Here is a 27,068-nt window from a genome sequence, read left to right on the forward strand (position 1 = left end):
TATAACATTCTTCTGCGAACACATCCCAGCAATACAAGTGTTTGAAAGCAGGGGAACACCAACAGAGTAAATAGGATTGAGGTTCAAGTGGCTCTGCTTTTGTTGGTGGCCGTAGTTTTCCAAAATGATCTTCAGGAAATTTCCTACTTCATGATAAATATCGTAAACATGGTGCTTGCCATTCACTGCTTAAAAATAATTCAAAAACTAATATTTACATGGATTCAGAAGTAGCTATGCATCAGAGCAAAATGCCAAATAATAAAGATGATTAATTTAATAACTGTCTATCAGTTTATTATTGCTGAAATGTAGAACCCATGAGTTTTCTCTTTTAACAACTATGCTTTTGAGTAACTATTTCCATCAAGTCCTCCAACAGAGCTGGCGGAGTCTGTTGTTGCTCATGCTGTTCCTACACATTGTGGCCAATGTCGCCTGGGTAATTAACCAAACCTCTGATTGCCCTGCTGCTGACTTAGACCTTGGTTGTTGCTGGAACTGTACATCATGCAGGTAGCGCATGAATATGTTAAAAAGGAGTGCCATGCTCTTAAATCTGTGGGAGTGAGTAAAAAATGCCTTGGCATTCAACTAGAGTACTCTCCTGAGATAAAGTTACTACTGTAATTTTAGAAGCTAGGTATATTCACTTAACTGATCATATGTACCAGTAGTAAAATACTTACTTTTTAGTTAGTTCTTACTTACAAAAACATGGCACAATGCTAACAGTTAACAAATAAAAGTAATCAAAATGAGATTTTACTTACTCAGATGCTTCTCCAGTTTCACCAAAAACTTGATATTTCGGATCAAAGCGGTTTGGCTTTGAATACTTAATTGCACTAGAAAGGTAAAAGTGCTCACTTAAGTTTGTATGTTTCACATATTTTACATACTATGGTACAGAAGGAGGCCATATGGCTCAGTGGCTCCCAGCAAAGCAATCCTATCAGTCTCATTCTCTCTCTATTTCCTTGTCTCCTATTCTCTCTCACATTCCCATCAATACCTCTCTGATTTTCTTGCTACCCATCTTCACTAGTACAAATGTACTTAGCCACGCCTATCAGCATGCCTATGGTATTTAGAAGGAAACCAGAGCACACGGGGAAACCCATAGGGTCACAGAGAGAATCTGAAAACTCCACCCCAGATCGATATTGAACCCCAGTCCTTGGAAAGGTGAGGGTGCACCACCACCTAAAATGAAGCTGAGTGATCCCTGGAACACTGGGAAGTCTATGAAGACATCAAAGGGTAAAAGGTAATTCCAACAAACCTGAGGAAAACAGTTTAGTTACTGTGAACGGGGACTCTTTCAATTTTCTTCTAGCTATGGATATGGGCCAACATAGCAATGAGTAAAGTGGTCAAAGCCAAACAACTTGTCGGAGAAGTCTGATAATAACCACAATTAGTGTGATACTATTACAGCTCAGGGTGTTCAGAGTTCAATTCCAGTGCCATTCTGTAAGAAGCTTGTACGTCCTCCCTGTGGAATGCACAAGCTTTCCCAGTGTGCTGTGGTTTCCTCCCAAAGTCCAAAGACGTACCAGATAGGTTAATTGGTCATTGTAAGTTGTCCTGTGATTAGGTTAGGATTAATCGGGTTTGCTGGGGTGTTCATCAGCATGGCTCAAAGGACTAATATGACCTACTCTGTGCTGTATTGCTAAATAAATAGAATAACCACATCATCTATTTAACAAGTGCTGATCAAGGTATACAGAATAACAAGGAAACAGCTGAAAATGCTTTGAAATGCTAACAGGGGATCTTTTGCATTTAGCTGGGAGAGAAAGCAGGTCTTTGGTTTAATAATATCCAAAAAATTCAACAGTACTCCCTCTAAATGGCACTAAAGCAGGTGTTTCCAGCTTGGACCCCTTGGTTAACGGTAGGGGTCCGTGGCATAAAGAAGGTTGGGAACCGCTGCATTAACCTAAATTTTTATAGTCAAGGCTCTGGAGTGGTTTCTGAACCTGACTTGGAGATAAGAAATTTACCCAATGAATCATAGCTTTGGCTTGCAGTAAATAGAAACACTGCAGCAGTGACTTTTAAATCAAGATTAGTAGCAAAAATTAAAATGCCTCTGTTGGAGGTGTGCTAATAAGCCCTATATTTTTGCTTGTGACCTTTGACATAAGTGCTGTAGTTGCTACAACCAAGACCATGATTTTCAATGCATTCAATAATTTGCAAACAGAATAATACTGCTTGGTTCTTTCTACTTAAAAGTTAACTAAAAGAGAAACAAGCAAAACTTAGCCGGTGAACCAGTATTAAGGAAACTATTACATGGAGTAGCTAGACTGGGACAGGGTTGCTTAACCAGTTTAAGTGTAACGCAGAAGAAACCTCACCCATCCAAGCCTTCAGCAAGAGGATTGACCAATGTCCCACAGATGTGGTTATTTACACTCATGGCAAAGCAAAAGGCTATTTTTGATCCATCAGTGGTGCCCGGTCAAGCCTCATCTCTAGGAATTAGTGCAATCTGGAGACTTGTCCAGTAACAGTCATTTATGGTAGTTTTTCATTTTATCTGGACATTCTCTTCTGCTATTTTAAAAGAATTGCTGGGTGGTGTGGAAAGAAGGTGGGCTGAAGTGCAGAATGGTAGAGCTGATTATATAAGAAAACTTTCAGACGCTTGACAGAACAGACTTGGCTTTGTAAGACACCGTGGCGTCTTGACACTTCCCCTGGGATCCATAGAGACCGAAAGAATTTTCTTGTGCAAGTTTTCAGTCCCCAGTGGTTTGTTTTTGCTTTTGGTGAATTTAACTAATGTTCCCAGGGATTAATTAGTTTGTACTAGTAGAGGTCTGGAGCTTTAGAAGGTCTCAGCAGGGATGTGTCAGGTTCCAATGACTAAACCAACTACAGGAATAAGGGGAGAATATTTCTAGTGAAGTCTAAGGACAGTCTCTAAAACAAACCTTTAATACCAGGGCATGGGAGAAGGGAAAGAAAAAGGCACTTGCCTCACCACTAACCCCTTTCCTTATGTCCTTTGCTGTACCTGAACTTTTTTAGTTATGTTCAAACTGAGATGAATGAACAGAGATTCATAAAAATGAAACCACACTCAGAAACTTAACTCTGTTAGAAGTAATAGACATGAGCAGTAACAGACCTTGGTAATGATAATGCAGTCTTTTGTCCTCTGGAAGACCCACCAGCAGAGTGGACATTTTGGGACCCAGAAACAAATGATATTTGAGATCCTGATGAAGAGGATGAAAAACAGTGTGATATTCAATGGAACTGTCAATGTTCTAGACACTTGCCAATATTTTTAATGGCATTCTCTATTAATTTACACAAATGGTAACTAACAAAATTTCAAATATAAATGCCCAGTTTGGAAAGGTATAACTTTCAATTGTGGAACATGACATCGGGCACTGCATCAAAAAAGCACAGGTTCAATTCACAATCCATGCTAAGTTAACTGATCTAATTGTGATGGTAGCAAGGGAACTACAGTACATGATTTTAATGTTCCTTGAAGAAAATTTAGGCAGTGTTTCCATTTCCAATCACAATTTAGTGACCTTTACAGGATACTGTTTGGGTGGCACTAAAGTGAGTAGGCAGAAAAACCTTACAGGCTGGGGTAGCAACTAAAGAATAGCCACTGGAACTTCCACATGTATCCTTTGTGAAAAGAGATGATATGGGAAGAAAACTGTAAAAGAAACAAAATTTGATTCAGAAAATTATAAGCAATCATTTACCAACTGTGGTATGATTGACAATAGAGTTCACTGAAACCCTACAGTGAATAGCATCTGTGAAATAAACAGTTTTGAGAATCAAACATATCATTAAATAATTGAAAATTATCAATAAGGTTTGTGCTGTGGAGTTGGCACTCACCAGTATTTCACCCATTCTCTAATATCAATTTCTACAGAATCAGCATATTTGAATGCATATGTTTTTATGTAATATTGGAGCCACCCATACAGTAAAGGTGACCAGGAGTGACAGAGCTGGTTCACTTCATTGGTCCTTACCCAAGTCCAGGCATGAAGTGGCCAAAAATGGTGCTTTGTCATTACTCTTAATTTACAGACAATAGCAGCACTTTCTTTATACTTTTCAGTAAGTAATAAGGAAACAGGAATAAATCTGCACTGTTACTGGAGTGGTGAATCTGTGGAATTCTTCACCACAGGTAGCTGTCAAGGACAAGTCTTTATGTATATTTAAGGCAGAGGTTGATAGATTCTTGATTGGTCAGGGCATGAAGGGATACGGGGAGAAGGCAGGAGATTGGGGCTGGGAGGAAAATTGGATCAGCCATGATGAAATGGCGGAGCAGACTCGATGGGCGAAATTGCCTAATTCTGCTCCTATATCTTATGGTCTTACGGTAATGGGAAGATGCAAAGGACTTTGTTTTGTATAAAGCCTTACCTGCTACTTTAACTTGGTCATCATTTTCCTCAGGCAGCATTTCAGGTACTACCTTTGATTTTCGAGTACTGCAGATTACATTTTATTAACACAATACAGAATTAGTATTCATTCAATTGAGATCACATTACCTTTGATGCAGTGTAATTGCACCAGATTTTGAAAGGGTCAGCAGTTCCATTTTATGGACATTTCTCTCCTTTTTTTACATGTTACCACTGTTATTGTCAGGACATTCAATATCCTTGAATATACAAGTTTTCTTTTTCCCTGAACATCATGAACAATGAGTCTGAGCACTGCATGGCTGCCATGATGGAAGCTCTTTAGCAGTGCTGACCTCCACACCACCCACTGTGCATCAATGAGTTAGCAGTTGTAAGTTCATATTTATCAGAATCATACAGCACAGAAATGGGACCCTGCGCCCCACTGTTTTACAAATGGGAATTCTAATGGTGAAGGCGCACCAGTTTATTTGGGGATACTTGATTTGGGATGAGGGAGAAACATAGCACTAATTTATGCATCTCAAATGGGTGAAATTAATTCTCTATGTTTTTTATTTCTCTTGATTATTATCATTACTACCTTGAAACAGTCCGACTTCTTGTCACTGAAAAGATTCCTCTATGAACACTTCCATCCATTTGCCCATCCTCACTTCTTTTAAGATAAGATTGAGCATAGCCCCTTCCCCAGTAGGGCTCTCCACATACCACTTTAAAAATCATCCATAAATGTTTTATGAATTTATCCCCATCTGAGTCTTACCCCCGTGAACATATTTGTTAGGGACATTTGACATCTCCCAGACCTCCCACTATTTTATGTTCTTCTAAACACTGGTGAATACAGGCCTAATTGATCCAATTTCATCTCCTGCCATTCTAGTAGCTGCCATGTTTAACAAGTTTGCTGTTGACACCAGAACTGATGATATAATGTACAGTGAGCAGGGTTATTTAAGATCTCGATCAACTGAAAAAGTGAGTCAAAGAATGGCAGATGGAATTCAACTTGGATGTGCAGAGTGTTGCACTTTGGCAAGTTGGAGCTTACACAGTAAATGGTAGGACCCAAGAGAGTGTGTTATTGAACAGAAAGCCTGGGGTACAGATACATAGTTCCCTTAATGCGAAGAAAGGTGAAGAGAATGGCAAAGGCGGCATTTTGCATTCTTGGCTTCACGGGTCATAGCACTGAGTAGAGGAGTTGGGGCATTATGTTAAACTGGACAAGTTGTTGAGACCACACCTGGGGTACTGCATACCCAGAAAAGGTCATTTAATTGGAAAGGGTGCACAAGGATGTTGTCAGTACTGTACAGCTTAAGTTACAAGGGGAAGCTGAATAGGCTGATATTTCTTTCACTAGAGCACAGGAAGCTGAGGGGTGACGTTATAGAGATATATAAAATGATTAGGGGGCATAGATAAGGTCATGGTCTATTTCTCAAGATAGAGGAATCTAGAACTAGAGGACATAGGTGTAGGTAAGAGGGGTAAGATTTAAAAGGCACCTGAAGGGCAATTCTTTCACACAGTAAAGAGGTGGGTATATAGACTGAACTGCCAGAGGAAGCTGTAGAGATGGGTACAATTACAATGTTAAAAATTACAAGAGCAGGGGTTCCCAATCTTTTTTATGCCATGGACCAATACAATTAAGCAAGGGGTCCATGGACCCCAGGTTGGGAAGCCCTTGCTTAGATGGATATGGACCAAATGGAAGCAAATAGGCCCAACCTGTCTGTAACAACCAAACTGTCTACCTGTGCTAGTCCTAAGGGTCTGCTGTCATGCTCTTTAACACTATGACTCTTTGAGTCAGATTGGCTCATTTTCATTGTCTGCATTGGCAAGTATATCCTTTCTTAGGTAAGAAAACTAAACCTGCTCATAATACTCTGCCTGTGGTCTCACATATGTTATGTTCTTCAAAATGCCAAATGAGTATATCACCTTGCTGTTCAACAGATCATCGTAACACAACCAAATTATTATAAAGACTACAGGAATATTTCATCTCATTCAGCAGAAGGATCTTTGTTCATTGTTCACTCTCTGGTACATTTAGTGTTGTTTGTCATTCTGTGCCATGTGATAAAAAGATTTAGAGCATCCTGCATTTAATTGAGATGAGAAGCTGGTGGGTTCACACTCTGTGTCACCATCTGTTCCTTGCTAGTGCCTGTGAAATCATTACATTTTCACTTACTGTAGTATTTCTTTGATGACGCCAACAGCCACATCTTCAGTGGCATTTCGTCCTTTTCTGCTGGGCTGAAATAAATTCTCATTGACAGAGAAGGTTACTTTATTGTCTTGTTTCTGGAAATCACCACGAGTGGCCATAGCAATCGGCCCCTGGAGAGGGACTTCGGTTACAACTGGTTCCTAGAAAAAGAACATTTAAAAGAAATCAATCATTAAAACAGTTTAGTTAATTAATAATTAACAACGGAAGTTTTGGACATGCGGAGTCATTAGTGATGTTCTCATCAGACCCAATGTAAGAAGGCCATCTTTATATAGTCAGCACAGTAGTGCCAGTGCAGTCCTCTTACTATTGGTGCTGAGCTTGCTCCAGTTTTATTACAGGAAAATGATCAAAATAATAAAGTCTGCACTATTGATCTCACAAGTGTATTTTTACCCTGGCATCAGGGTGACAGAAGGAGTGTCCGTGGTTGAAGAAAATCTCAGTTCTGAAGGCAGTGTGTAATATAGATAAATAGTTCTAATTCAGTTGCTGATGGTTCTTACGATAGACACCATTTACGTTTGACAATAATTACTAAATATCAATTAATGACACAGTTTACAGACCAATTAATATAATAAAATTTCATGCCACTGTGTAGTGTGGACCATGGACCATGGACAGGGCTTGATTGATCTTCTTCACAAACCCACTGCTCAGATTTAACAAGGTGCTTCAAGCAAAACTTCTCTGCTGAAAACTCCAAGGGTTAGCAAGGGAATAATTGTAAGATCCACAACAAAGGTACAAAGGGAATGCAACAATCAAGAAGCAGAAGAACAATTCTGAAAAACAACACCTTCTGTATAAATACAATATTTTTAATGAATCCTCAGAGGTGATTATACCTTGAGTCCTGTACTCATTCTATACAACTTTACTTTAGAATCAGTAAGTATCAGTCTACAGCACACAACAGCTATTTAATTAAAACATGTACTCTTTCCTTTTTCACACATTCTCACATTCACTGTTCCAAGTCCTGTTGATAAAGATTGAGATCAACATCAAATGATATTCAATCATACAGCTCATTTTATTGAGTCCATACTCTGTGTTATAGAAACCCACTCTTGGATTTCCTGCCGATAACCTTTCCCTCGATTCCACCTATGATCTTTAATTTTTGCAAGAGGTACTGATAAAGCAATCTGAAACTGGCACAAGGCTCCAATCCACCGCAAATGAATAATTTATGAAAGTAACAGGATATTCTCAGAAGCCTCCCTGAAAATACTATCATGCTTGCAGAAACGTATGTTCTAATTTACAGAACACAATGTCAGTCACCCAACAAAAAATACTGCTCTAACCACAGAGCAAAGGAAATAAATTGTTTATGAGGAAACAAGCAGATAAACATCATGTATTGTATTGTCAATGGCACAAGAAACACGATTGTAAATGAATTCTGAATAAAAAAAGAATGTATTTTTAATTTTGTAATGAACAATTACACTTACCACCAAGCAGTTGAGATAGATGGCCCATTTCTCCATTAAATCCCTGATAATTTGAGTAAACTGATACAGATCCTGAGGCAATACACTCTATGAGGGGTGGAATGGGATAAGGTGGATGAAAACTACAATTACATCACCAGTAATATTTACAAAATATTAGAATTCTAAAAGACACAAAAGACACAATTTTACTTTCCCATTTGATACAAATTTCCTTTCCAAAATATTCCCTTCCTTTTCTTCTTTCTGAATGTGGATGTGTTTAGCCTCTATTTAATAATCTCAGTTGTAGCTTTTTAGCAATTGCAGTTTCTTACTTACCCTTAAAACAACTAGAAATATTTAATTGTTTACAAAGGCTTTCATCATTTTAGGCCTCTATGACATCCCACTGCTGTCGTTTTGTTTTCCATTCCCATGCTTTCCTCATTTTGAGTTATCTGGACTGTGGAAGTGTGGCCCATCTTCCAGCATTTAGCAGGTGGCTAGTTTTCATGACTCAGTCTGGGAAGTGTGTCAGCCAACTACAGGATATCGGAGAGTAAAACCTAACTGTGTTCTCATCTGCAATTGGTCACTTTTATAGGAGAGTAATCAGAAACAGGAGTTCTAGCTACATTTTTCTTCAGCTTCTTTATTCCAGAGATCCCGAGACTGATTTTAAGCACCCTGCTATTACATTTGGGTGGTGGGGTGGAGATTTGTCTCTATCAAAGGAGGTGGAAGGTGCCCCTTCCCTTTGTTAGCCTGCAGGTCACCCTTGAATAAGGTGTAGCAACAGCTTAGTACCACCTCCCCACCCCAATCAGGTCCAATGTGAAGCCATAGAAGCAGGAGGTGGATGGTTGTATGAGCAACTGGTGCATATCACAGGTCCTGGTTATGCAACCACTGGCACCAGGCAGACAATCTCTGAAGAGTATTGATAAAGACACTGCCCAGAAGAAGGCAATGGCAAACCACTTCTGTACAAAAAAATTGCCAAGAACAATCATGGTCATGGAAAGACCATGTTCGCCCACATCATACGACACGGCCCATAACAAATGAACTATTACATTATTGACAATCAGATAGCTTCCATTTGCAAGTCTACTCTGTTCGACATAAACAAAAAGATTAAAATAAGGAATTTCTGACTCATTATGGCTCATATGGTCGATTTCCTAATGGATAAATGCCCTATGATCTCACACATGCAGAATATGTTTTGTAATACAGTAAATGTGATTGCATAAAGTTGGGTAGAACATTAAAACTGTCAAAAAATCTGCTGTGAGAATAATGTGCACATTTATTAATATTAAACTATAGAACAGAGAAATGGGATATTAAATAACATTCCACAGTGTTTTGGTTTTAAAAGTATATGCTTTTAAATGTTAAGGTTTTGAAGAAGGGTAACTAATTACAATAACAGGTTTCCCTTTTGTTACTGCCCACTATCTTGTGGCAGGGAATCTCCCTCCTAGATACAGAGTGACTGAATTTGGTGCGATTCTTTCCTCACCTCAACTGTTAGTGGGACAAAGGATGGAGAGGAGAACAAAGTAGTAAACACGAGGAAATCTGCAGATGCTGGAAATTCAAACAACACACACAAAATGCTGGTGGAACACAGCAGGCCAGGCAGCATCTATAAGGAGAAGCACTGTCAACGTTTCGGGCCGAGACCCTTCATCAGGACTAACTGAAAGGAAAGATAGTAAGAGATTTGAAAGTAGTGAGGGGAGGGGGAAATGCGAAATGATAGGAGAAGACCGAAGGTCGTGGGATGAAGCTAAGAGCTGGAAAGGTGATTGGCGAAAGTGATATGGAGCTGGAAAAGGGAAAGGATCATGGGAACAAAGTAGTGCTTATTTTGCAGAAATTTTACTTGCTTCATAGCTACTGGCAAGTATGAGTCAGGAGAAAATTTACAAAGAAAACAAAACTTAAAACAACTAACAAGTCCCACTGTATATTTTTCAAAGTGGATCTATGTTGCAATCTGGAGCAATTCTCCATGAATGCAAAATAGATGAGCAGTGAATAAAGGCTCTGCTTCTGCAACTGAAAATTGTAACATTGGAACATCTGCACATCAGAACAAAAAGCCAGTATGGAAAAGTTGCGCTAATACTCCAGGTGATTCAGGAAGATCGATTACTGTTAATGATAGAAGAGAAAGATAATCAACAAAATCTGCAAAAGTAAGATTCAAACATTTCCACACATGAGCCAGTGAAAATAAAACTTGCCTCTTTGTCAGGGTTTGGTCGGGCACATGCGTCTATTTTCCTTTCAAGATGCTCAAGATGGGAAGCTACATTTATGAGCTGATGGTTGCTTTTGGCCACCTGCAATATAGTCAAATTTAAATTAGACAGGAACGAGTTTTCACACAATCATTATGAACGGTGTCAGAGTAGATGATGTGATTTAACGCTGCACTACTGATGCAAAACTTCTTTTTAGCAATAATTGGTAAAAAATAAAATCCCATGAAATGCATATGGGATATACTGGTTTCTAGCCTCAGCGTGTGTGCTCATTGCGCACCAACTTGTGAAACATGACCCCTCTGACCAGTGCAACACATACAAGATGCTGGAGGAATTCAGCAGATCTGCTAGTAACCAAAATGCACATAAATTCCTGTACAAATACCTCTATGCTGTCTCACATCACTAACCCTCTTTCTAAATTCCTGAATTAATTTTCATTCAAGATATTGGGAGGAATTGATAAAATACAGAATATATAAACTAACTCCATTGGCTGTCTGGAGAGAGTCCAGAAGAGATAGTCTGAAAGATGGCTGTTTCAGGAATGAACTTTGGAAAGAGTTTTGTATGTAAAGTTTAAGAAATATGTGCAATTGTCTTTCTATATCTCAGATTATTAAATTTTTGTTAATAAAATATATTGAAAGACAGTGAAATGGATGTGAATACGGAAAATTCTGGAAATACTCCATAGATCAGGCAGCATGGAGGTTGATACTATTTCATCAGTACTCTATTTTCATACTAGAGTTTGGGATATAAATTATCTGAATATGATTTTAATTGAGTGAACAATATCACAAATGGCAAAACATGCCAGAGAACAGTTGACTACTAAAAGGTTTTTGCCAAGGTCTTAGGCTTCTAACATGTTGTGATGAAACATTATTCACCTAGACCTTTGAAGGAATGGAGCAACTAATTGTCAGACTGCAGAATTTCATAGATTTTTGAATGGAAGGTTGGAAATATAACTTCACCACTCAAAAAAGGAGGAAAAGAAGAAAATATGGAATTATTGACAAGTTAAAACAGAGCTTTGAAGCAGACGCAATGGGCTGAATGACCTAATTCTGTTCCTATGTCCTGTGGTTGCTGAGTATTTCCAGCATTTTCGGATCCTGCTAATTTTGCCTGGGTGTATGTGGAGTTAGCCTTTGTTTCACTTATTTTAGGGGAATTAATGTACTTCTCCCGTTTCCATGTGTTTATCTCAAGATTTGGTTCTTAAATTGCCTAAGCAAACATTTAAAGGGCAAGTTTATATCCACCCACCATCCCTCACCACCACTATATCCACATCAGCCACTCAGCGCCCTTCACCCCCCCATGCACTGCCACCTTACGCTTACACTCCACACCTCACACCTACACTGACACAGTCTCCCTCCTGCTGTGTTTTCATATGTTCTGCTGCTACCTAGATGAGTTCCTCTTGCCAAAAGTCACTTTGTCACTTCATCATTTCCTGTTAGAGTCATCGTATGCTCAGATACTCCTGCACCTAGTGTCACTTTATTACATACAATCCGTCTACGTAGACAAGCTGCACTCAGTTACTCGTATGTTGTATCTTATAGGGTTGGTTTTATTTTTATATTTATTGTGTGTTTTGTTTTCTTATTGTTCTCTTGATGCTTATTGTGTTTTTAAGCTGCATCTGATTCAAGTAACGTCATTTTGTTCTCCTTTTCACTCATGTACTGAAGAATTACAATAAACTATCTTGAATATCATTGCTGAATGTAGCCAGTAACGGGTCCTGTGGAGAAGTTTCAGCAGTCTCTCTCTCTGTCTGCTGCTGGCTTGTACAATGATAAACAATCAACACCAGAGATCTTATAGGTTTGATCTGGAATAAAAGGAAGTACGTGCCAGATATATGCAAATGGAATTGAGTGAGTCCTTTGAAGAATATAGAGAACCAATGAGAATATAGAGAACTGTAAAGAAAATCAGGAGGGCAAAAAGGGGTTATGAAATATCCTGGGTAAGTAAGATTAAAGAGAATCCCAAGATATGTTGTGAGTATACAGTACAAAGGCTAGAAAGAGTGGGTCCCCTAAGCGATCAAAGGGGTAATCTCTGTATGGATGCAGAGGATGTGGATGAAGTCATAAATAAATGCTTTACATCTCTGTTCACCAAGAAGAAGTACGTGGAAAAAGGAAGATGCTTTACAGTTTTGAGTAAAGTTCTGGTTGCCATAATATAGGATGAATGTGGTTGCACTGGAGAAAATGCAGGATGTTGCTATTATTGTGGGTTTTATTTTACTTAGAGCAGTGGCTCCCAACCAACCTTCTTTAAGCCACGGACAAATACCATTAAGCAAGGGGTCTGTGAACCCTTGGAACCAAGGAACCCGTGATTTAGAGATACAGCCCAAACACGGCCCTTCAGGCCCACTGAGGTGTGCCACCTGGGAAGCCACTAATTTAACCGTAGCCTAGAGACAGGACAGTTTACAATGACCAGTTAACCTACAAACCAGTATGTCTTTGGAATGTGGGGTGAAACGAGCAGCCAGAGGAAGCCCACATGGTCACAGGAAGAATGTATAAACTCCTTAAAAGGGATGTTGGGATTGAACTCCAAACTCTGATACTTCCAAGTCTTAATAACATCACATTAACCACTAACCACTACACTACTAGTTATGGAGAGAGATTAGATATGATGGGTTTGTTTATCCTGGAGTAAAGAAGAGTGAGGGCTGAACCAATTGAGCTATTTAAAATTATAAGAGGCATAGATAGGTAGATGGTCAGAGTCTTTCTTTTCTTTAGTATTGATATCAAAAACAAGAGGGCTTAGGTTTCGGCTGAGAGGAAGGAGTTTTAAATGGGATTTTAGGGGACTGTTTTCTTTACACAGGCAATATGGTGGCTGTGTTGTGAATCAGATACAATCACAAGAAGGTTATGGATCTAATACAGGCAAAGTGTATTAGATGGCAAAAGCAACACACACAAGATGTTGGAGGAACTCAGCAGGCCAGGAAACTCAGCAGGCAGCATTGATGGACAAAAGTTGTGTCGCTGTTTTGAGCTGAGGTGCTGCTGAAGAGACTTGGCTTAAAATGTCAACTGTACCTGGCCTGCTGAGTCCCTCCAGCATTTTGTGTGTGTTGCTTGGATTTCCAGTATCTACATATTTTCTCTTGTTTTAGATGGGCAAAAAGTTCAACATTGATGGGATGGACCGAAGGGGTCATTTCTGTGCTGGTCGACTCTATGACTCCATGAGTTTTAAGTACTAAATTAAATTGATTCCTGCTTTACAGTTTCAGTGCAATTCAACATGGTGAAAGGCGAAAAATTCTTGTTATCATTTTTCAATCTGCAAACATATAGTTGCAGAAAAATTATTTAACTCTAGCTTGTTTAAGTTTAACTCTTTTAAGGACATAGCCATTTTCTGTTCTTATAGAATTGTTGTTGTAATGGGGAAGCAGTGGGTTACCTTAGGCAAGGTAGGATAGGATAGGCAAGAGGTTGTTGAGTTAGTTTCTGGGATAAAGACATTGGTAACTGTGGAACATAAAGATGAAAGAAAGAAAAGTATCTCCAAACAGTTTTGGTAGCTTTCTTATTATTTCCTGAACTTCTTCAGCCTCACAAGAAAGCTGTGGTATGATTTCTGCTCAAGTTCTAGACATCATAACACTGGAATATTATTGATGTCAGGAATCACTGGTTGGTATTTATACAAGAATCTCCCACCTGAATTTGCTAGGAACTTCACACATCGCCAAAAGCAGCACTATTAAAATAATTTCCTTACACACTCAATTCAAGCAAACAGTAAAATTCTTTCTGATATATTAGTAGCATTAAACCTTAGCAGAAAGAGATTCTGCACTTGGCTTAGATAAATTGGTAAATGTTCTAAGGTTCATGATCCATCTAACTTTATCTGTCTTGAATATATATTTGATGGTGAAACCCTTAACTGGTCATTTCATTCCATAGCCCATAGCATTTGCAGCAATCCAAAGCTACTTTGCAAAGGGATCAGAAGTGGGGGCCCTGGTGTCTACAGCTCTACAAATAAAGGAAGCTGTTGTTATGTTTCCCTTCCTACAAAGTTTCTTGGAACAATTGAACTAATTGAATTCTGTTTGGTTTGTACACTGTACATACTTAACTGGGTCAGTTACTCAGAAATCTTTTCTTACCTCACTTTTGATCCTTGCTTGAGTGTTTGTCAAAAGTTGCTTAATTTTCTCAATGAAGATCAAATCTAAGGTGTAACGCATATACTTGTCTTCAACCTCTTTGATCACATCAGAAGACTTTTGAAAGAATCAATAAAAGTATCACATTCAATAACATGCTGTGACTCACATTTCTTTAGCCATCAACTCTGGTGTCATGTTGACAATCTGGCAGGCACAAAATAATATTAATCTATACACAACTTTGGTTTGAAAGAAGTCTGTAGTTGTTAGAGGCCTTGGAGTGAGCCAATGTTTCTCTGTCAGGCTTTCAGCACATTACCAGCATTAGTAACTTTTCCTTTTATTGCTGCTCTCTGATTGATTTCCCTTCAAGATGAGCCAGCTATGAAGATGTTTTACGATATTTGGTTGTGATTTTTGCTTGTCCAGTCACCCTTAAACTATCCCTTTTTTCCCCTTCTTGTATAATTGCCTGACACTTGGTTTTATTTTCTTCTGGCTCTGATGTAGAATCATATCTCTCACATTCAAGTGCTTGACCTGTTGTATAATGTTATGTTTTAATTTCAGATTTCTGATGATCATGATTACCTTTGCTGGTGAAAGGATGTTCAGTTTCTCCACAGTGAATGAAAACAAAGTGGTAGAAACATTAAACATCAGTGTCTCCATCACTGTTGCAGATCAGCTTATTTAAAAAAATATTTGTCTACCCAGTAAAAGCACATTCATTCTTAATATCAATTCTGTGTAGATTCTTTAAGATTTCTTACGTTCAGAATGCATCAATGCATTACAGGTAAGGGGCTGATTTTAATGGCCATGCTGCTGTTACTAAACCAATATTTAAATATTTTATAAGATATTCCCCAAAATAGTATGAGCAACTTCCCCTATTGCCCCCACTCCAAACTTCACAACCCCTCCCTCATACACACTGGCATTTGTTTTGCTGCCAAAGATTGCCTCATGCTACACCAGTCCCAGTGCATTGGATGGTCTATTTTGCAGAGTAGCTCTTCGGTTCTTTTTAAATGAGGTCCAAATATTTTAAAAAAAGCCAAGAGATTCTGCAGTTGATGGAAATCCAGAGTAACACAAAACTAAATGCAGGAGGAACTCAGCAGGTCAGGCAGCATCTATGGAAAGAAGTAGAAAGTCGGTGTTGGGTTGAGACCCTTCACCTAATCTTAAAATATACTTGAGTCCCTCACTCTCAGCACATTTGAAAACCGTTCAAGCATTTTTATGTTCATATTTGGCAGATTAAATTCTATCTTGAATTTAAACAAAACTCTAACGTGAGAAGTTTTGTGCTTTGTCCATTGTCCTTTTCAAGCATTCAGGGTCAGGATCAATATGTGAGGTGAAAAATAAGCACACAGCATACCGTGTAAGTGTCAAAAACTTTAAGGAACTCTAGAAAGAGCCAAATAAAGAACTGTAGAAACAGCCAGAGGAAATATATCAGCAACTAAACTCCATTAGCTGAAAATAGTACCTGTTCAGGGATACAAAGCTTGGAGGTGCTAGCTGATGCCCTGAGCTGAAATTTAACTGAAATGGAGTTAAGTCATCATGTTTTTATCTGCAAACTTTGCATACTTACCCTGGGTATCGCTAGTGCCTCAGTCACTATAGTTAAACCAAAATGGCATTTGGTGCTGTCAAACAGCCAATTCTGTTGTAGTGCTTTCCCATGAAAAATAACTTGGGCAAAATTGTTGATTGTGACTAATGACAGTGGGAATGATGCTGATGTTGATATAACAAATGCAAGATTGCTTTTTTAAAAACTTAAAGCCATTTCAATAACTTCCTCACCTGATTTCTATACATGACTTGGAGCTCTATCAGCTCTGTCTAAAAACTAACAAAACATTAAATGATTCTGATGAAGGATCTTTGAAATCTTAACTCTGTTTCTCTTTCTGAAGATGTCCAAACTGTTGAGTGTTTCTAGTATTTATCACATTTATTTCAGATTTTCTGCATCCATTGTTATTTTGATATTTGAGCTTAAATTATGTCAAGCTACTGTACTGTTGAAGTCAATTGTTAGCTGTAAATCATATTAAAAAAATTAACTCAATCAAGTGCTGAAGTACTCCTTAGAGCCTAGGAAGATACCTTGGTACATCCTCAGTATATTTTCAGGATATTTTAAATTTAAAATAAACTAAATGTAATAACTTATGTGATATTGAGTCCACACCTGCTGTAGGGATATGGTCTCCATTACTTCCAGGTCAACCATAATTGCCCCCTCTGTTTCTGCAATCTTTGTGGTTGTCTGCTCCACCTTTTGGTGGTAGATATCAACTTCTGTTGCTGTAAAGTTGCCACCTTCTGCAAATAACCTAAAAATCCAAGCAACACATAATAACTAAAGCAATTTTAGCAAAAAGAAGATGTTGCACCACAACCCTGTGCCTTTTTGGTGGATCAATCCCAAATGACCCAATTTCTTAGGATATGTCAGGCACTGGAGAGCATCCAGAGCAGATTCACAAGAACAGTTCTTAGGTTTAAGAACTATAATTACAATAATCTGGCATTATTTTCTTTGGAGGAAAGGCAGATATGAAATCTGATGAGTTTATGTAATGTTTAAATGTTCCAATCTAGACAACATTGTGGTGAATTTCCTCTGCACCTTCTCCAGTGCAATCCTTGCTATAGTCTAGTCACCAGTTCTACACAAAATATTCTGATAGTACCCTAAGCAACATTTTGTTTATATTTTGCTCCTTCCACTGGCATCCTCAGATCTCTTTGCTGGTAGGATATATGGTCAAGGTGTGGGTCAATGGGACTCACAGAAATCATTTTGGCACAGACCAGATGGGCCAAAGGGCCTGTTTCTCTGCTGTAGTGCTCTATGACTCCTATTTTATTTTTATTTATTCTTCTTTCTCAATCTCAAGGCTCATATTAAATGCTGATGTGACAGATGATAAAGCATTTTCTTAGTACACAATATGATAGAAACTATACTAAAGTACGTATTTATTTATTTATTGAGATGCAGCGTGGAATAGGCCCTTCAAGCCCTTTGAGCTGTGCCACCCAGCAGTCCCCTGGATTAACCCTAGCTTAATCACGGGACATTTACAATACCAATTAACCTACCAACCGGTACATCTTTGGACTGTGGGAAGAAACCGGAGCAGCCAGAGGAAACCCACACAGTCGCAGGGAGAACATACAAACTCTTTACAGGCAGGGATGGGAATTGAACTGGTACTATAAAGAATTGCGCTAACCACTATGCTACAGTACCGCACAAACTTTCCATATCATATTACAGACAAACTTGAAGGGCTGATACAGACAGGTATTTAATTGTCTGATTAGTACTTTGGGGCATCTTGGAGCTGTGAAAACCCTATTAGATGCAAGCTTTCTTTGTTTTCAGTTTGTACATTTATGTTAAGGGCATTATCACCAGAAGCCTGCTCAGTACAAAAGCATAATCCTATCCAAATATTTTATCAGAATTCAGACTCAACTCAACAGAACCCAACACGTATAGCTGGGCACTGTCAGATTTGTGTTGGATAGCTACACTCTAGTGAGCACTGCAAAATCTATTCTTCTACAAGTGCAGTACATGTACTGCGTAAGCTAATTTGAATACTGTGGGCTTTATTTTTGTAACAGTTATTTAAGGGGAGACATTTAGTACAGATGTTCTTCAGTTCCAATTTCAAATATGCAATCTTCCTTATACAAATATACTTTTCAAACTTCCCATACTCTCTGTACCACTTGCGCTGAGAATGCCCAAACCCACTTTACTTTGGACAAAGTATGTTGTCAGCTATTGAGGCAAACACGAGGAAACCTGCAGGTGCTGGAAATTCAAGCAACACACACAAAATGCTGGTGGAACGCAGCAGGCCAGGCAGCATCTATAGGAAGAAGCACTGTTGATGTTTCAGGCCGAGACCCTTCGTCAGGACCCACAAAGGGACCCACGTCCTGTTGAAGGGTCTTGGCCTGAAACGTCGATAGTGCTTCTTCCTACAGATGCTGTTCCACCAGCATTTTGTGTGTATCAGCTATCTAGGGTAGATTTGAATCCAGCAGCCATTTTGAATCCACTAGTCATTAAGCTGCAAGCCATTATTAATGAGAAATTTACTCACTGCACAATGCATCTAAAGCTTAGTACATTATATATAAAGTTACATTTAATCCCTTTCCATTAGTACCTCAGTGATTTAATAAAATGTGAATTGTCATCTTGTAATTTTGCAAGTGATTTGTCCAGCTTCTGTTGGAAATTGCAAAGTAATTTGTTTACACCGTCCATATATTTTTTCTGCTGGCTTTTAAGGGAATTTACCAGATTAAGTAATCTAGGGTTTAAAAAAAAAAGAGCATTGATGTTATTCAGCGAGTAATAAGCACCACATAACACTGTGTCATGACCTTTATAACAGCTCCAAGTGATGCATCTGCTTTTACATCTTTGGAAGGTGATTTACCTATCAGATTTAGTTGCTGTTTTGAAGATCTGCTCCATGTTGTATATACTGTTACGGAAGTCCAAAAGAGATTTGCAATGTGCAGTTTGAATCTCTGTAAATTCCTTTTTGAGGTTTTGCAAAACTTCATCCACTCCTTTGCAGTGGCGTTCCACTTTCTCACTGTGCAGACGTAATTCAGCTGTGAACAAAGCCAACGGTTAATCTCAGCAAAATATAAACTCTAACTTCTGAAAAATATCTATGGACTCTTGTTGAGTTCCTGGACATTAACTGCAGCACTACTGCAAGGGAGCAGGTTACCCATTCAGAGAGTTAACTTTATTATGAACAGCCAAAATACAGGGAAGAAACTAGTTGATTGGTTGCCTGATCAGGCTAGGTAGAACATAGGACAGCACGGCACAGTACAGTACAGGCCCTTCAGCCTCTGATGTTGTGCCAACCCTTTAACCTACTCTAAAATCAATCTAACCCTTCTCTCCAACATAGCCCTCCAGTTTTCTATCATCCATGTGCTTATCTAAGAGTTTCTTAAATGACCCTAATGTATTTCCTCTACCACCACCCCTGACAGAACATTCCATGAATCCATCATTCGCTGTGTAAAGAATTTACCTTGGAGGCCCCCCCGCCATATTGTCCTCCAATCACCTTATAATTATGTCCCCTTGTATTAGCCATTTCTGCCCAGGGAAAAAGCCTCTGGCCGTCCATTCTATCTATGCCTCTTATTGTGTAAAAGCTTGTAAAAGGTAGATTGAAAGTTATTCTATTAGGCTTAATGAGGTTTCACCTAATTTTTTTGGGGGTAAGAGGTTAGACAATGTACTATTTTTCATGATGTTTAACATCACTGATCAGTCAAATCTTGTACAGTATCTCACCAGCTGCCAGCAGTTATATTTCAGTAGGTCACAAATAATGATGAGAAATGAATTAATCAGATATGTTTCCCTCTAATCTAAATTGTAGGCTGTCTTTTGTTACTGTTGTTGTGATGAATTGAGGGATTAAGCTGGAGATTCTCCAGGCTTGCATGATGTAATACAACACTCTGATTTGCAATCATTGATGGACTTATTGAGGGTGCCACCACGTTTCAGTTTTTATTTTATACTTTTCAAACAGCACTGATACAGTACCAGCCCGGACATGGAGTACATCCATCTTAATGCGTTTTCCTCTGGGCTCGTGTAAGTGAGTTCGCAGTTCCAACTCTGCTTTAAACTCTTTCTTCTTGGCCATAGCAACATTCTTGGCATTTTCAATAGCTTTATCATACCAGTCCTCTAAGTGATCAAAATAATTCAAGCGAATCCTATAAAATATAATATATTATTTTGATATATTACCCTGATTTGGCAAAATCTATTTCTTTCCATCGTTCATATGTTGTTATATCGAGAGTGTTCCTGTAGTAATATACCAATAACCTCTGGATTGTGTTCAAAGAAGCAACATGATCTCCAAATTATAATTTAATCAAGGAGTCTGAGCATAGCAAAAATACTCAAGAGATTTAAAGCACTTCTCAGAATTTCCACATTAATGTTGATGGTAGATCTAGTTCACCTCATATAAATCCAAGCTTCTCTATTTCACTTAATTAGAAGAACTGAAATCAAAAGTGAACCTTCCAAAAAAAGCATAACCAATCTGTGCTTTTTAAATCAACTTTCATATAAAATTCCTTTGATTAGCAGTCTAAATAGCAATTAGTTCAAGTATGTCATACTGGCATTTAGCATTCACATGATGCTTTTCTATAATACACCACATTCTTTGTCTTACTGTGCAGGTATCAAGACCAAACCAAAATCTACCAGCAAACATACATAAAATGCTGGAGGAACTCAGCAGGTGGGCAGCATCCATGGAAATGAACAAAGATTTGACGTTTTGGGCTGAGACTCTTCTTCAGGTCTGTAAAGGAAGGGGAAAGATGCCAGAATAAAAAAGGTGGGGGAGGGGAAGAAGGGGAGCTAGAAGGTGATAGGTGAAACCAGGTGGCTAGGAAAGGTAAAAGGCTAGAGAGGAAGTAATCTGATAGGAAAGGAGAGTGGACCATAGGAGAAAGGAAAGGAGGAGGCGCACTAGGAGGAGGTGATATGCAAGTGAGAACAGGTAGAAGGTCAGAGTGGGGAATAAAAGAAGAGGGGAGGGGTAAGGATTTTTTTTAACCGGATGGAGAAATGAATATTCATGCGATCAGGCTGGAAGCTACCCAGACAGATACAAGGTATTGCTCCTCCCCTCTGAAGGTGGCCTCATCTTGGCATAAGAGGAAGCCATGGACCAACATGCCATGTCTCACCAGTGTAGAGGAGGCCGTATTGGGAGTACTGGACACAATAGACGATCCCGGCAACAAAGATCTATTAAGAATATGAAAACTTTCAAGTAATTACTTATCAGTCATCAGCGATCATTGGAATATGTAATAAAGAGGTTAAAGAAGACAAATGAAAATATCCTAAATTATTGACCTTTTTATACAATTTGGGTTCTTCTGTAAAGAGCAGCAAGGCTTTTAAGAAAAAGAAAATTCAATTTGCAATATGGTAAAAGCATTAGCCTATGAACAAAATTGAATTATTTGTTTGAAATACCTTCACTTAACTCAGAACAGAAATAGAACCTGGTAGAGTTCAATTTATAGAGCTGCTGGAGGTCAGTCCTTCACCAATGAAACAACTTGTATTTTTATACCATTTATATAGCATATTGTATTGAACTAAAATTTCACAAGTGATCAACAAATACAGTATAAAGACTGTAGGCTTGGGTTTAAGAACAGCATGGGGGGCAAATGCACAAATTTAAAAGCAATGCAACAAACAGAAGTTGCTGGGTTAAGGGATAGTTTTCTTATACATAAATATTTCTTATATTTTATCAAAGGTGGTGACGAATCAGCATATAGGAAGGAGCTTGAAAAACTGGCTGAATGATGCCGCAAAGACAACCTCCCACTCAATGTTGTCAAAACCAAAGAGTTACAGGAGGAGGAAAATGGAGGTCCATGAGCTAGTCCTCACAGGGGATCAGAGGTGGAGAGAGTCAGTAACTTTAGATTCCTTGACATTATCATCTTAGAGGATTTTTTGGTATTTGCGCAAGTTATTGTTTTTTTGCACATTGGTTGTTTGACTTTGTTTTTCATTGCTCTATTGTGTTTCTTTGTGAATGTCCATAAGAAAATGAATCTCAGGGCAGTATATGGTGGCATATATGTACTTTGATAATAAACTTACTTTGAATTTTAACTTATGTACTGGACACAGCAGGCTGCAGATTCTGGAATCTGGAGCAACAAATAATTACTAGAGGAACTCAACTGGTCAAACAGCATCTGCCGTGGTAAAAGGATAGAATACAATTTGGGTAGAGACAGTGCATCAGGACCCTTTATGTACTTATTTCGGCTCCCTGCCTAAGCCAACTTTTGTCTCTTCTCTAATAAGTACTGCCTTACAGTATATTAAGTGTTGTTTAGCAGGAACTTGAATTCAAAAAGCCATCCTTCATGGGGTCATAAAATAGTAAGGTGGAGTAAACCACATCCATAACCTGAGCATGTCCTTCAGGTAGAGGATTATCAGATTCAGGGTACAATTGGACACCATGGTTGATACTCCCTCCATCTTGCAGAGACAGAGAGACCACTTGCAATACTTCTTGTGATCCAAAGCTGGAAACAGCTAATTTAGCATAGATCCAGAAACAAACCCGGTATTTTAAAGAAAGTTAATTTGGTAATAATCTAAGTACTTCGAAACTAATTTCCTTGCAGAAGCAACAAGGATATTTTCAATGCGGACACAGATTTCAAACATATTACCAATGTCCAGTGCCAGTGAAAGGAAATGGAAATAATATTAGGGCAGATGTTTCTGAAACAAAGGAGTAATTATTTTGATACAGTTGACTGCACATTTTTGTTGGCAAATAATAAATCTGAAGGTATCAGTAATATTTATCAATAAAAGGCATGAAAATGATAGAATTTACAAAAATATTTATGTATTTCTGATTAGTTATGAATGGAGTTTAAATATCAGGGACACAGTTTAATTACTTAATGGTCACTAAGCCCCCATCCCCATTATAATGACTTCTGGATGAACAAGATTCAATCTGCTTATTTTGTTGGATGTAAGAAATCCCAAAGCATAATTCAAACCTGGGAAATTTTTCACACTATCCCAACTGAAGCTGATCTCTTGATCATTATACCAAAATCTTTAACCAAAAGCAAATACTTATTTGAGATTTGTGGGATTTTCTGGTGTACAAATTATCATGTGTTTGTCTTGAAAATACAAGTGCAGCAATTTCAAAAGTAATTAATAGATAATATATAAGAACATCCTCATGAACTGAAAGGACTTTCGTTTTTTTCCCCAAAGTAGTTTTGTCAATGAAAAAAAAACATTTAAGAGATAGAAACTTGCCCTACTAACCTTTGCTTTAAATCAATAAACACCTTGTCAGGAAGTAAAGCATGCTTTGTGTAGATTTGAAGGATCTCTAGTTTTTCACTTTCATCCATTTTAGTGATCACTGATGTTTTCAATGTTGCCTTTTTAATTGGCACTGAATAGGTGTTCCCTTTGGAAGTAGTGAAATGTTGCAATTCAATTGGCTTTTTGGTACCTTGATGAGTAACCTAGAGAGAGAAAAAAAGAATTTTCCATTGAACTGTGCTTCAGGACATAGAATAGTGACAGAAATTCAATAAAAATTATTACTTAATTAAAATTCTTGGCTTGAATAAATTGGGCCATTGGTTGCTGCTGCTGGTTTTAATTGCTGTCCTGTTCTAAACGGTCCACAGAGGGAGGGTGTTACCGCATTGCACATCATACCTGGTTAGGGAAAGAGGCAATCATGTGCAGTTCCTCTCCTGGTTGCTTTTCCAAGTTTTACTGATGGGTTATTTGGATGCACACACCTTGTGTTGATTTATGCTGCGCTCTACAAATTGGTAATACTGACTTGACTAGTCTTGTGCATGAATAAAACACATGAAGTGCCAGAGAGCTGCTGTTGTATGTCTACCCAGATGTGAATGGGGAAAATTCAAAGAAAAACAGTCATAGAATTAGAGTCTATTATACCAACCTATTGTATATTGCAGTACACAGCTGCAAACCCTTGTTATGATGTAATTGTGGACAGATGTTGAGAAGAAAGGCTCAGCTGTCAAACAGCGCTCGTAAAACCCAACTAACTGATCTCTCTAATTGGGGAATTATAATAAAAAGAGGAAATCTTTACTTTAAAGTTTTCTCATCAATGGTGATGGTTGTTGTATTCAATTTTGGCTTTTTACTTGGCATTGAGTAGGTTTTTCCTTTGCCAATCTTTAAAGAGATTTTCAGAATATAATGATGAATAAAAAAGAATATTTCAAGAAATAATGGAATGAGAAACCTAGTCAAAGCTCTATTTATAAATTATGTAACACCTTATCTATTTATCACATCCAGTTAAATATCCAGAAGGAAAGCTCCTTTCTACTTCTCCAAAGTTTATTCATCAGTACCTTTGACTTTAATTCATTGATTTTCTATAGTTTATCTTTAGAATATTTACCAAAGTCTCTACACATTACAATTCAACCCTGGTATGATGGCCTCAATAAACACCACCAAAATCCTCAATTCCAGTAATCTTGTGACAACTGTATATACAACAATATCTATTATGTTATGAATTTTTAAGGAGTGGCTTCTATTTGATTATCCTGGGTTCAATGAGCATAGCTCAGAGACTGTTAACATGTTTACTGACATGTCTGACAAAGTGTCAGAGGCAGCAGCTGACCAATATTCATCTGCATAACCTGAGGCACTGTTTGCAGCAAGTTTCAAAGTTGCACCAGACGTTAAATTATTTTACAGGAAGGATGAACACAGATCTATCACACCATGTGGCAAATCTCGGGTACTATACATGAAGAAATTTCATATAGCTATTAGCTGCCTACCAGGTCTACATGGAGACCTGATACTCTGCAACTTAAACACCAATGAACATGCATGGTTGAATCTTCAGAAGGATACTCCATGGGCTTTAGAGTTGCTTTGCCATGATGATAATATAGCTAGATGAAATTGTAGATGGCAATAAGAAATTAAAAATCAATCAATTCTAAGAATTCAGATTTTTACCATTTGTTCTTCAGGAATGAAAGCTTCTTCCTCCTTATATTCATCTTCACAAAAACGTTCACTAGGATGAGGTGATGCCTCCCAGTCTGCCCGATTACTGGTGTTGGAGCTTTCGTACGAGCTCTTTGCTTTCTGGTCAAGTCCAAAGTTGATGTCTAAAGTAACAAGGAATCAAAGAAATACAGAGATATGTGTCCAATTGGACAGCTACATTTTCATCCTTTTATTTTTCTGTCCCCTTATCTTTAGTTGTATGTTTAATCAGATGATTCCCACTGGGCAGATATTGTGTTTGGGTTTGCAAAGCACTGATTTAAAAGGTTTTCTTGATAATAACATTTTTTTGTCACAGTCAATATTAGAGTAGTTGAAATCTACTTTTACTTTTATTTTTGCACTTCTTAGAAGTCTACTTATATATTTGTTCTATATCACTCTGCTTGTGTAGTGGCCTATACTGCACTGTTAGTACTCCATTCCCCCTCCCCTTTTATTTTTGATCTTCATAGATGTAGGAACAAATATTAAGACTGATAATCAGGATCTTTTTCAACTTTCACTTTTTTCTAAAGGGAGATTCCATTGAAAGTCAGTTATTGTTATCATAATGAAAATGCAATTCCAAATAAGAACTGTAATTCATCTTAAAGATGGCTTAAAGTGTAGAATTTTTTTAACAGTGTTATAAATCTGAACTTCATTAGATTCCATTTTGGATTTATTTAGTTTAAAATACATACCTAACATTTGAGGACTTAATTCAATCTCTTTCATTTCTTTCATTTCTTCTTCCTAAAAGATAGTATCACAGGTAAATGTTGTATCTTGTATGAATATTAGATTGTTGAAAGTGTTTTTAAAAATAGTGAAACTCCACCATTGAAGAAAAGAGTGAAAGAAGAAGCAAGGAACTACAGAGCAGTTAATTTGACATCAATAATAGAAGTAGTAGATTTTAGAAATAATTGTTATTAAAGTGGTCCATTAGAAAATAATGACATGATGACAAAACTTGACAAGGTATTATGAAAGAAAATCATATTTGATGAATCTATTAGAACTTTTGAGATTATGCCTACAAGGATGAACAAAGATGGAACAATTGATGTGGTGAATACAGATTTTAGAAGGTGTTTGGTAAAATCCCATGCACAAGATTATTGAACAAAATTGTATGGAGGCTAATTTACTAGTGTAATCAGAAGGCTGAATAACAAGGAGAAATCAGAGTAGGATGATGCAACCCATTTTCTTTTTGGGATTATGGGGCCCTAACTGTCAACATCAATGACTCAGACATTCAGAGGAGATACAGTGTAATGTATTTGCAGATACTACAAAAATAGATGATGATCTAGGATGGGATGAGAATGCCATTCAGTACAAAGACCAAAAGGTGGATATCATTAGGGCAGCAGAGGCTTGGTTGCTAAATAATTCAAAACAGAGATCGATAAGTATTTCTGCCATAACATAAGTAGCTGCTTGCATGATCTTACATTTTGTTCCTCAAAGAGGTTTAACTGATTTGGTGATAGTTCTTCCCTTATGCTTGGATTCCCATCATTTTCACCCATAACATCCTCAGAAGCACCAAAACTGGCATCTAGTGTTGGGGAACAAAGTTACACAGAATCTTATAAGGAAAATATTGCTCATAGACAAATGACGATAGTGGCCCTAGTTCAGGTGTAGACAGACAGCTAATTTTCACACATTTTCAGAGAGTTGTCCGGTGCATATATTATATACTGTAATATAAATGTAGAACAAACTTTTAG

At 37.9% G+C, this 27,068-nt stretch overlaps 1 protein-coding gene across 2 annotated transcripts in view; it reads right to left on the reverse strand.

Moving 5' to 3' along the window:
- Positions 1–27,068, reverse strand: part of ccdc180 (coiled-coil domain containing 180) — a 75,134-nt gene that overhangs the window by 13,970 nt on the left and 34,096 nt on the right. For both annotated transcript variants that reach the window (XM_059993710.1, XM_059993709.1), the window contains exons 18-32: positions 26,787–26,893; positions 26,028–26,079; positions 25,288–25,442; positions 23,575–23,780; positions 20,254–20,429; positions 19,109–19,289; positions 18,833–18,979; positions 16,831–16,975; positions 14,613–14,729; positions 10,406–10,504; positions 8,166–8,252; positions 6,658–6,836; positions 4,438–4,505; positions 3,149–3,239; positions 774–848 (exon numbers count right to left, since the gene is read on the reverse strand). In XM_059993710.1, coding sequence (XP_059849693.1) covers positions 774–848; positions 3,149–3,239; positions 4,438–4,505; positions 6,658–6,836; positions 8,166–8,252; positions 10,406–10,504; positions 14,613–14,729; positions 16,831–16,975; positions 18,833–18,979; positions 19,109–19,289; positions 20,254–20,429; positions 23,575–23,780; positions 25,288–25,442; positions 26,028–26,079; positions 26,787–26,893 — 1,885 coding nt within the window. The remainder of the gene's footprint in view (positions 1–773; positions 849–3,148; positions 3,240–4,437; positions 4,506–6,657; positions 6,837–8,165; positions 8,253–10,405; positions 10,505–14,612; positions 14,730–16,830; positions 16,976–18,832; positions 18,980–19,108; positions 19,290–20,253; positions 20,430–23,574; positions 23,781–25,287; positions 25,443–26,027; positions 26,080–26,786; positions 26,894–27,068) is intronic.

Source organism: Hypanus sabinus, chromosome 18, assembly GCF_030144855.1.
Source record: "Hypanus sabinus isolate sHypSab1 chromosome 18, sHypSab1.hap1, whole genome shotgun sequence".
Lineage (NCBI taxonomy): Eukaryota > Metazoa > Chordata > Chondrichthyes > Myliobatiformes > Dasyatidae > Hypanus > Hypanus sabinus.